Source organism: Taudactylus pleione, unplaced genomic scaffold, assembly GCF_031769625.1.
Source record: "Taudactylus pleione unplaced genomic scaffold, aTauple2 ptg000181l, whole genome shotgun sequence".
Classification (NCBI taxonomy): domain Eukaryota; kingdom Metazoa; phylum Chordata; class Amphibia; order Anura; family Myobatrachidae; genus Taudactylus; species Taudactylus pleione.
The window spans coordinates 10,828,641-10,841,324 of record NW_028284583.1 but is presented as its reverse complement, the minus strand read 5'-3'; the positions used below and the strand labels follow the sequence as shown (position 1 = coordinate 10,841,324).

General features: G+C 40.3%; 1 protein-coding gene across 1 annotated transcript in view; it reads left to right on the top strand.

Annotated features, from left to right (window-relative positions):
- Positions 1-12,684, top strand: part of EGFR (epidermal growth factor receptor) — a 231,328-nt gene that overhangs the window by 165,202 nt on the left and 53,442 nt on the right. The window contains exons 8-13 of the mRNA XM_088476057.1: positions 1,279-1,395; positions 3,200-3,332; positions 5,905-5,978; positions 6,817-6,907; positions 8,660-8,856; positions 9,603-9,735. Coding sequence (XP_088332183.1) covers positions 1,279-1,395; positions 3,200-3,332; positions 5,905-5,978; positions 6,817-6,907; positions 8,660-8,856; positions 9,603-9,735 — 745 coding nt within the window. The remainder of the gene's footprint in view (positions 1-1,278; positions 1,396-3,199; positions 3,333-5,904; positions 5,979-6,816; positions 6,908-8,659; positions 8,857-9,602; positions 9,736-12,684) is intronic.

Here is a 12,684-nt window from a genome sequence, read left to right as displayed (position 1 = left end):
ATCGGCAAGTGTATACGCGGCTTAAGAGGAGGCATGTAGGACTTTATGTAGAGTTAGGCGTACTACAATGCTCATGCATGTTGGACACAAATATACTTGGTGGTCCTGAAAGGTACTGCCTTTTTTTTATGGAAACTGGAAGTTCATATTCTGTCATTACAAGTGTATTTAGTGTATTTTAACACTGATCCCTGAAACGTGTAACACCAGACTACTCCAGATCAGCTACTTAAAGGTCTAGGGAGACAATAACCTGGCCACAGCGCAATCAGCAGTTTAGGAAAGTAATGGTACCTTTTTTCATATGACTGGCACCTTTTTCTATGAAATAAAAGCACTTTTCTTAACCAAGTCCGGATAAAGGTACGTGGAGGCCTCTGGCAACCAACTTGCGGAGTCCCCCACCAACAAAAAATGTACTTTGAAGCCCCCCTCCCGTGCTTTCCCCTGAAGTTAACTGACCTTTACAGCCCATCCTCTGGGTCTGGAGTCTGCACAGATGCTTTATTCTGACTCCAGAGTTCGCACCGCTGCCTGTCTTCTGGTTCTGGAGTTTGCACCGCTTTTCTCCACCGTGTCAATCGCATTGCATTGTAATTCCATCTTGTCCATGATGCGGCCAAACCCAGGACACACTGACGGCAGCATCATTAACCAGGAACTGAAATAGACCTGATGGGTCCTCTTGGAGGACTTCCCCGGACACCTTGTCTATAGTCTAACTCTGCTCCTAACTCTATTTGAGGCCCTTAATGATCATGGGGATTCATTAAAGCAAGAAGGTGTAAACTGGCCCATGGTAAAACTGTATTGCACTGCAAGGTGGGTAGGGCGTAAGTTAAAATGTGCAGACAGATTTAATGCATACCGTCCTATTTCCCGTAATGTCCAAAAAACTCCCAAATTCTAGGAAAGGTCTCCAAGGATAGTAGTCCAACCTCCTGGATCTCGCCCACTTCTAGCCCTGGAGCTAGAAGAACTGCATTATTGTGCTTCAGCTCCCATGTAGTGCAATGGCACGAATTGGGGCATTGTGTAGTAAGGCAGCTATAACATGAATCATACATTATTACCATGTCCTCTGGGTATCCCACTTATGTGGTATATTGGGGTCCTTGCAAAATTGTTGTGTAGTGTGTTTAAATATGTTTAAATTTGTAAATGTGACAAAAAAATTTGAATAACAATTTGTGCAGTCGATATACTAATGTGTATTGTGCAACATTAAGTTGCAAATTCAAGTAAACTAAACTAATTTTTTATTTTTTTATTTAATAGATAATTACATAGTTACAGATCTTGGCTCTTGTGTTCGGACATGTCCACCAAATACATATGAGGTAGTGGAGCATGGTGTTCAAAGCTGTAAAAGGTGTGATGGACCATGTACTAAGGGTAAATACATTTTACCTCTATTAACTATACTTACAAATTATACTGTAGTGTAACTCCTACATCTAAGCTGTCCCAATGTTGATGTGAGAGTACTGATTTTAGTGGACTGAGTGGCAGCTGGTACAGTATGTTACGTATTAACTTCTCATCACTATGAGTGCATGCAGGATGGTTGTAATGAGGAATGACAGTGGAAGGTGGATACATATAGCAGTCAGCTATCCATGACTGCCCTTCACCATTTTTCGCATTAAGCAAATAAAACAGAGCAGCAACATATATATTGTAATATTTGGAGTAAATGCTGTAATGTACCTAAAGCAGAGTATAAATATCTGTGTACTGAATTAAAAGTAAAGAGAACTTCTTAGCTACCAGATTCCACCCGGACAGAATACAGATTCCACCCGGACAGTCCCTGTCATGTAACATCTAAGTTGCTAAATATACTATAAATCACGATCAGCCTGTTCCCAGATACATCGGTTTGAAAACACTGTCAGTGACGTTGGTCAAGCAGCACTCACTTGAGCCTTGCACGGTGGTCTCTTATTATAGAGTTAATCAAAGTATCCTCCTGGTCTGTTACACAATAAATACACTTTCGCTGCATAATTTACCCCTCATGATTAATATCACAAATCTCTCTGCCACCACTGAGGGTTTATTCCAGAGTATTTCACTCCACTTGGTAGCCGTTGAGATCTACCTGCACACAGTTATCACAATTATTATTATTCAAACAATAATTTCACACAGATCTGTAGCATGTACCTTGGCACTTCACAGGCTTATGGATTAGTTTAAAGAACACAGAGACCAGGCTAAAATGATCACAATCTAATGCTTAAGGTTACCAAATAATTATACAAAATAACACACAGATATATGCAAATAGATTCTTATCAAATTAAAAAGAAATAATAAAAATAGAAAAAGAATCACTTACATCAACAATGTTATGAAACTGGTGTGAAGAGGTCACAAGAGATTATTTGGAACAATCTAGCATGTAACATGCCACCTTATGAAATGAATAATGCATTGACTTTGTCCCTGTGTCTTATGCTGCAAATGGGTGTGGGTAAGGACTGTTATACAGAAAATACTGGGATGCTAAACGATTTCTGGAGTATATTTTAACCTCACAAGCTTCAATTTAAAGCAGTGTTTCCCAAACTGGACGTCCTGGCTTAGGCATGTGACATCATAATGGCATAGAAACGGTGTCTAGGAGCATAAAGCCCCTCCAGGCAGCACATAAGCTGGAGATCAGTGCCCTCAGAGCAGCAACTGTGTAGCCCCCTTGGCCTAGCATCTTGGACCGCGCCACTAGTCACACAACACTTGGTATGGCCTTGCTGTGGCCCATTGGATAGTAGTGATCATTTAGCTAACAGACTTTCTACTGTAATTTCTTATGGTTGAGTTGAACAATTGTATATTTTGGAAAGCAAGCTGAAAATACAGAATAAGTTTTACCAATCCTCAACAGACTACGAACACTGGTATGTGTGTGGTAGGAATTCACTCACAGTTCTTTCTCTCACTTTAAAAGTTATAGGGGGAGATGTACTAAGCCTTTGAGATAGATGAAGTGGAGAGAGATAAAGTACCAACCAATCAGCTCTTAACTGTCACTTTACAGACTGTGTTTGAAAAATGACAGTTAGAAGCTGATTGGTTGGTACTTTATCTCTCTCCAAGGCTTTCAAAAGTATATTTCATTTAGCGCTAACAGGGCTAATGAAATATGTATTTCCATTTGATGACTGAATGTAAATAAACTATTTTTCTTTTTCAGATGTAACTTGTGAAGGGATTGGAGTTGGACACCTTGCATCTGTGTTATCAATAAACGCTTCAAACATTGATTCTTTTCAAAACTGTACCAAGGTACAAGGAAGTATAAGCATCCTGTTGGTAGCAGGAAGGGGGTATGTTATCTGTTCTGTCATTTTGAACTAACATAAATACATTTGTTGGACTAAGCAAAATTTAAAAAAAAAACATACTACTAAAAATGTACTACTGTTGAAATCAAATATTATTGTATGGTAAAGCCAATATACTGTAATATACAGCCATTTTCATGATTCTTTTGGCAACCTTCGCTATGCCAAGTCTTTGTTGCACAGGCAGCTGGTCAGGACCATAAGTAAGTTGCATTATAGTTGTATTTTGTTTATTTGGATTTTTTAATAAAAAAAAAACCATATGTTGCAAATTATGGGTTTTTAATAATTCTCCATTTGGAATTACCATCTAGTTCAAAATTCAATGTTTCAGCCTTTGCCTGCGGAAAACTACTTTTGAAAGGAAATAGGAGTGGGAACAGTAAAATGAGTATTGTGAGATATTAATGCTAAATGCTCTCTCAGGGGTAAATTTACTAAGAATCGTGTCTGGTTGAGATGTCAATCATGGGTGTATTTGGCCATTTTTTTTCCAATCGCAAATTTAGTAACAAGCCAACTTACCCTGGACCACAGACAGTGAAGAGATGTATGATTTTCCACATACATCTCTTCCCCGGCAAATGACCTCATAGGTTCCGTCACTTGCCAGGCCGCCAGCCAATCAGAGGCCACTCTAGAGTAAGCGGCCCCTGACTGGTTGCGAGTCACCTGGCTGTTGATTTATAGAGTCAGTGGCCACTGATTGACTGGATTCCTGGCAAGTGACGAAACCCACGAGGTCTGCGTTATTTGCCAGGGGAAACATGTAAGCACATACATCTCTCCACTGTCCGTGGTCCGGGATAAGTCGTTTTTTTATTTTTGTATAGCCGGGATTCTACTGGAGAAGATGACTGACCTGCGCCAGGAGGTAGGTGAGTAATTTTTTTTTTTTTAGGGATAACTGTGGATTACTACTGGAGAAGGGGACTGATCACCGGGAACAAGGTGAGTATGTATGTGTGTGTTTTGTGTGTAATAAATGTATACTTTACACAGTGTGTGTGTACTGTCATTTATTTTACTATTTTTTACACAGTGGGGGTACCGGTGCTGGCTGGCTGCTGGCACTTGTAGTTCTACAAGTGCCAAAGGGCAGGCACGCTAGTACCTGTAGTCCCACTGTGAAAAACAATAATAGCCATTTATTCTTATCACTATTGCTCCTGCACCCACTAGCCAGGCCGGGCTTCAGCACAGGCCTTGGGTGTTCCAGTTTGGGGGAACTCCTTTATTTGGGGAATCTCCACCTCCCCTGTGATTCCCAGCCTGGACTGACTAGTTTGGGGTGTTAATGCTTTGGCCAGGGGAGTCGGTGAAAGGATCCCTTGGCTGTGGTATTACACTGCGGCTAGTTTGAGCCCGGTGCTGGATTTAAAAATACGGGGAACCTCACGCACTTTTTTCCCCCATATTTTTAAAACCAGGATCGGCTCACAGAGCCCAGTGTTCGTTCATAAAATACGGAGGACCCCTACACCTTTTTTTCACATATTTTTTTAACAGAATACACACATTTAACCTGCACGTCTCACTGAAATGTGCAGGCTGCATTTTTGGGTGTGTTTGGCTGCGGTCAGACATAGGGAACTTGGAGAGAAACACAAACACCTACATCATCGAAAAACACAATTCAGCAAAACACAATTCTTGGTAGATTTGAGTGTTTTCCACTGTCAAAAGTCTCCTGTGTTTCAGCGATGCTGTGAGTGTTTCAACTCGGACCAGACACAATTCTTAGTAAATTTACCAATCTTATCTAAAAATAGTATGATATAGGCTAACAGTTACAGATACTATAAGTGGAGGTTTGTGCGCACTGAAGTAATATAGGGGAAGATGTATCAAATCTTGGAGAGAGATACAGTACCAACCAGTCAGTTCCTATATTTTATTTTTCAAACACAGCCTGTAGCATGACAGTTAGAAGCTGATTGGTTGTTTTTTTTTATCTTTCTCCTTTTTATCTCTCTCCAGGGCTTAGTACATCTTCCCCATAGCCATGAGTAGGTGATATGTATAATAACCCAAGAATAGTTCAAATGCTCTCTCCTTGTAGCTCCTTGCATGCATAATTCTAAATACTCAATCAAATTACACAGTATTTAAATTGTTGATATCTATACATTCACATACGGACTGGCCATCTGTCAACTGTGGCAAATGCCAGAAGGGATGATGGGCTAATGGGCCAATCTGGCCGTCTGGAGACCTGGCTGAGCATCTGCTGGAGCAACATGACAACATACTAAAAATGGCGTAGCCACTCAAAGATGGGGCATAATTAGAGGCCACATCTCTGTGACACTTGACATGCCCCTGTGACTCATAGCCACGCCCCTATTTTCTGTGCACGCGTTTCTAAGATGTGCGCTCTGAATGAATGACGAGTCCTTCTGGCCGGCCCCAGTACGTCTAGGAAGAATTTAAAGTGAAATACCATTATGTTATCCTTCAAGTTTATTATTAAGAGAAATGAAATAACTAACAAATACGCATTGTTAATTAGCTCATATTAGGAGCTAAAGTGTAAATTGTTTTCTATTTTTAGTGACCGTTTCACCAAAACACCAAAGCTGGATCCGACAAAATTGAGCATCTTTAAAACAGTTCGTGAAATCGAAGGTCAGTTCACAGGGAATTGTTCACATGGATCTCTAATTCCAGTTGTATTTCCTATTATAAAGTGTATACTTACCCAAAAGTATCATCATTGCATTTAAAACTGTTACTTGCTGTGCTTTCATAACACTGGTACTGTACAACATGTAGCACCCAGGTAATAAATGATGTCATTATACTGGGTTTTTAGCAAATCATATGACCTTATCATTGGGATATAGGGCCTGATTCAGCAAGGATCTCAGTTGCTAATACGTAAGCAATCGGCCGATAGATGCGTTCTGCGCACGTGTAAGCATTAGAGTGCACGAGCCGGCCACTGCAATCAGGACTGCGATCACAATAACTACACAGACCCATCACAGAGTGATTGAGAGGAAGTGCCATTTGTGGGTGGTGGGGGGGGGTGGTCGGAGAAACGCAGACGTGCCAGGGCATTTGAATGCCGTTGCATGGACGTGCACAAATTATCCACTGCGATGCCCTATGCAGCCTGAGGCTTAATAGCGTGCGCTGAAGTTAGCAATTTCTGTGTAAGGTCTGACCTTGTGCAAGTATGCATGAGGCTGTGATGGTACTCGGTTATACCGATGTTTTCGTAGTCTTGCTTAACATATTACAGATGTGTAGATTTTATAATATACTTAAGAACTGAAGTACTTCTATTGAATTAGGCATGTTCATTTATCACGGCACAAGTCCAAAAAGTGATAGTATGAAAAAAAATTAAAACTCAAATCTCATTTGCTGGTGGTTTATCCCTACAACGTTGCTTGTTTCCCTTAAATAGCTGCCTGTAAAATATGATTATTCTAAAACTATAACATTGTGTTTCTTACAGGGTTTTTATTAATTCAGTGGTGGCCAGAAAATTTCACTGACCTGAGCTTTTTGGAAAACCTTGAAATAATCAGAGGCAGAAGAAAACACCTGTAAGTACATTTGAGTTATATACAGGGTGAGTCTCCCATATCCAAATATTCCGAAATACGGAATATTCCGAAATACAGATTTTTTTATTTTACCATGACTGAGATAGTAGAACCTTTGTTTTTTGATGGTTTAATGTACACAACTTTGTTTAAAGCACAAAATAATTAAAAATATTGCATAAAATGACCTTCAGGCTTAGTGTATATGGCGTATATGAAACATAAACAAATTTCATGTATGTGCACAAACTTTGTTTTGAGCCACAAAATTATTGAAAATATTGTATAAAATTACCTGCAAGCAATGTGTAAAAGGTTTATATAAAACATAAATGCATTCTGTGTTTAGATTTGGGTCCCATTCCCAATATATTTCATTATGATATGCAAATATTCCAAAATACGGAATATTCCGATATCCAAAATATTCCTGGTCCCAAGCATTTTGGCTATGGGAGACTCAACCTGTATTCTTACAATTAGTGACATATAAGTAAATTCTGTATTATAAATGAGTTCACCCAACTTTTATACTTTACACAGTCAGGCCATAACAGGGTTTGATGTACAGTTGCATATATTTTACATAAAAAATGCTTTTGTAAAATTCCCACCCAAAAAGCCGTATTTTACGCAGTAGGCTATCAAGATGTGTCTAGCATATGTTGCATATTTACCCTCGGAGATAACAGTAGCATAGGCACTTGTTTTATGCCAGGGACTGTGGCTTCATAGTGTTAGCAGTAGATGCTAAAGTTACCGTACGAACAGGCTTTGATGAAGTATCATAAACATGACAGTTTTTCTAGATCTGGACATTGTGAGATAGGACGACATAAAGAAACAAAATCAAAGTAAAAGTACTAACTTAAGTTCACACTAATAATTTATATACTATCAGTGGAAGGGACCAAGATTTATCAGCCAATCAGAAATGGCTGCGATCATCATCATTGAGTATTTTGCACCAGGGATCAATCACTTGCATGATGATATACAGCCATATGCATGTGTGTTGAGATCTGGCAAAAGGGGCCAATACACTAGCGACGGATCACAGCGTTTCTGTGATCCTGCAACCCGGCATCTCTGGACGATGAAATCCAACAGGTTGGATTTCACTGATTTGCCAATCATGATCAAAATATGATCATGATTTGCAAATCGGTGAAATTTAAAATGGAGAATTTCACCGATCCCCTGACGGATCACTGAACATCGATGGCCGCTGGTTGGCATTGCCGACGGGCGGATTGGCTTTTCCGATCCCATCGCAGGATCCGGCAATCTGTCGTATAGTGTATGGGGGGCCTTAAGTTGCATTTATGAGACCACTGTACTTGGTCTAAGCATTCACATCTCCGACATGCCATCTCTCTCAGCATAAAGAGTCGTAAGAGCAAGATACGATTGAATCTGCGTACGGCACTGCAGGTGGAGCAGATAGAAAATGTGCAGAGAGATTTAGATTTGGGAGGGGTGTGTCCAAACTCAGATCTAAATTGCAGTTTAAAAATACAAGCTGCATACACACAATACAAATGTAACTATTCTGGAAATGCTATCGCTTGAATGAAGAGAAAATACAATAAATCTGTTTCATCTGCTGGCCTTGTGTGTACCAGCCGCAGATAAGCTATTACAGGTTTAAATTTCCCTGTTCTATTTCTAATTAAAGCATTGTTTGACTATACATGATGCAAATGATTATACATTCCCCTGATAACATTCTATTTCTTTCTATTGTTCTAGTGGGAGATATGCTCTCGGTGTAGTGGACCTACCGATAAAATCACTGGGATTACGATCCCTCAAAGAAATTAGTGATGGTGATATAACACTTCGGATGAATAAAAATCTTTGCTATGTTGACTCCCTAAACTGGACAAATATCTTCAGGGCAAACCAGCAAAAGAAAATTGATAGTAACACTAGCCCAGAAGAATGTGGTAAGTCCTCTGTCATGATTCATTGGTGGAATTAAAAGCTGCATCCCAAGGTAGGGTGAGAAACTTCCCTCTTCTGCTGCACCCTTCAGCAGTGTCCTGGGAAATATGGCTGCAATGAGCAGCTCCTGTAGCTATGGTGAAGGGAGCAGTAGGAAGGGTGACATTTTTAAAAAAAAAATGTAATAAATAAATAAAATTTTCAGTCAGCATTATATGGTTCTACGGATGGCGGTTTGGGCGCTTTGATTTATACAAGGGCGAAACGGAACTTGCAGCTTCTTAATGGTGTTCCTGCCCACTCAGAAGCCATTTTAAAATGGTGACTGCTGATAACTCCACTGTTAACTGGAAGTGTGGCTTTAATGAATTGTATTTTGAAATATACAGAAGCAAATGGCTTGAATACCCCCATTTTTCACAGTTCAATACAATGGACATCTGTCACAAATAATATATATAATACACTAAATCAGAGGTTCTCAAATTCCGCTATTGCAGTCCAGGTTTTAAGGATATCCATGCTTGAGTCCAGATGGTTAATTCAAATTGACTAATGTACTAATGAAGTCACCTGTGCTCAAGCATGAATATCCTTAAACCTCTGCACTAACTCCTTAGCCATGGTGCACCATTCAGTGTATTAAACTCTGCTCCATCTTAGTGAACCTGTATATTATACAATTAAATTAATTATTATTACATTTTAAGAATTCTTGATCATAACATGTCATTTATTTCTTTTCTAGCTGCCAGTGGAAGAGTTTGTCATCCCTTATGTTCCGACCAAGGTTGCTGGGGCCCTGGGTCTTCTCAGTGCTTCTCCTGTCTTGCATTTAGTCGTGGAAAGGAATGTGTCTCATATTGTAACATACTTGCAGGGTAACTATTGCTATATTTATTTTAAAAGCCCATTTCTGTCTACTTTTAGCGTTATTACCCACTGCCATTGTCTTAAATGCCAGTCTTACCATACGTCAAAAATGAGTGTGATTCATATGTGGTGGTTAACAACAAGCACTTGCAGTTGGGAGATCAGTAGAGTATAATGAACACAAGTAAATGGAGTAGGCAGCATCAGCGCTGCAGTACAATCCCTGCCATCAGCAAGTGTAAATGCATTTGGAAAGCAGTGATTTAAGGGGACTTAGATGCATCTTGCCACATCTTGCTTGATCCATTGGTGTGGTTCTATGGACTTCACAAGCAGAACTTGCCATTTTACAGAACTTCACTCTGTATGAAAATGTGCTCAGTGATGGAACACATGAGTGACTAATACCCCTTTTACACTGATTTAAAAATCACGTGAACACGCATCAACCCGGGATTTTTGCCAGTGTAAACAGATCAACCCGGGTCTAGTGACCCGGGGATCCGACCCAGCTATCTTGCAGGGCTGAGCACGGGTCGTTCCTGTGTCACCCTGCAGTGGAAATGGCGCAACCCAGGTCACGATGACCCGGGTCGTGCTGCATGCTAGCTTATTGGCCGGCTCCAGCGGCACTTGGAGATTACATCATCTCCAAGTGTCCACTGCAACACCTGAAGACCCGGGTCACTGCAGACCCGGGTCCTGGGTCTGATCCGGGTTGGAAACGTGTTCCAAACCCTGGGTCAAACCGGGGACTTTTGGTATAATAGGGGTATAAGAGAATAAACTAAATACTGAGGATCACCTGAAATAACCAAATTGGGGCTGATTCTGAGTTGGGAGCAAAGCAAAAACGCAAGCAACATTGCACCTTGGTAAAACCATGCCACATTGCAGGTGGGGCAGATGTAAACTGTGCAGATAGATTTAGATTTTGGAGAGGTGTGTCCTAGCTCACATCTAAATTGCAGTGTAAAAATAAAGATGCCTAGCATTTGTGGGTTACATGCAAAAGCAGCCAGTATTAATCCTTTATGCAAAAAATAAATGTACTTACACCCCTTGCATTGCAGCATGGTTTGTCCAGGTGCAAAGTTACCTTTTTTTTTTTTTTGCTTTGCTCTCACCAACACAGAATCAGCCCATTGTATTTATTCAAATTAAATAAATGTGACCATTCAGAAGATGACTTTGGGTTTAAAATAAAAATGTTTGGGCCATAATCCTACCTCCTCTTCTCTAGCTTGTAGCTGTTTCCTTATGAAGAGCACTTGCTGATTACTTGGAAATCAGTCAGTTCAATGTAAAGATTTCAGAATAAGAGTTGCAGGAAGTGGATAAAGGACCGTATTTGTCACAATCCACATTAAAAATGTACAAGTGATAAAATAATTTTACCTAAATTAGCAACGTGAAAATGAACATTTCAGGTGAATTTAGCAATATACTCTTGTCGGGACATGGTCTCTGATTACAGCCCCTCCCGGCGAACAGCTGGAAGCAGAGTGCCACTCTACTTCCTGGTTCGGGTCCACCGCAGGTACTGCACATGCTTAATTAGGGGCAGACGGAGAATGATCTGGGGGATTCATATAACCATGCAAATCACATTTGTTAATCTTTTTGTGTGCTTGCGACATGGCAATGACAGGTTTTGTGTGTATATACAGTATACATAGCTGCTAAACACATGTGTGCATCATCTGAAGGTTTCTGTATCACAAGTGGTGTTAGAAGTGGGATGCTTAGGAAAGCTAGTTTCAGATTTCATACACATCAACAAAACAAAATGGAAGATCTCTTGCAAGTTCTTTATATGTAGTGGCTGGGCATTCAAAACAGCAGGTACATGTGTTGTGCCTTGCTGAACACCTGGCAGTTGGCAGCTTACCTGAATGGAGAGGCTCGGTGAGCCTATGTCTACATAGAGGAGGAGCAGGGTAAATGATGATTTTAGCCTGCATCAATGTTATTGGCATGCAGCCAGGCAAGGCTGAGCGGTTCCATGCATTTTGGTTTGCTAAGGAAAAATGGACCCACTTATATAGTGATAATCTTCTCTCCTGGGTGAATGGTGGATATCTCCACAACAGACCATTGTGTACGAAGTCTTAACCAAAGATACAGCTGTTGTGCAAAAATATTCATCTATGAAACAGGCCCTAAGTCCAGTACTATAGCTAAAGAGCTATTCCTGTTACAGTCAGGTGCATAAATATTGGGACATTGACATAAATTTCATATTTTGGCCTCTATTCACCACCACAATGGCTTTGAAATGAAACAAACAAGATCTGCTTTAACTGCAGACTTTCAGATTTAATTTGAGGGTAATTACATCCAAATCAGGTGAATGGTGTAGGAATTACAACGGTTTCTATATGTGCCTCCCACTTTTAAGGGGCCAAAAGTAATGGGACAAACTAAACAATCCTAAATCTAACTTTCACTTTTTAATACTTTGTTGCAAATCCTTTGCAGGCAATTACAGCTTGAAATCTGGAACGCATAGACATCACCAGACGCTGGGTTTCATCCCTGGTGATGCTCTGCCAGGCCTCTACTGCAAATGTCTTCAGTTCCTGCTTGTTCTTGGGGCATTTTCCCTTCAGTTTTGTCTTCATCAAGTGAAATGCATGCTCAATCGGATTCAGGTCAGGGGATTGACTTAGCCATTGCATAACATTCCACTTTTTAGCCTTAAAAAACTCTTTGGTTGCTTTTGCAGTATGCTTCGGGTCATTGTCCATCTGCACTGTGAAGCGCCGTCCAATGAATTCTGAAGCATTTGACTGAATATGAGCATATAATATTGCCTGAAACACTTCAGAATTCATTCTGCTGCTTCTGTCAGCAGTCACATCATCAATAAATACAAGGGAACCAGTTCCATTGGCAACCATACATGCCCACGCCATGACATTACCACCACCATGCTTCACTGATGAGGTGGTATG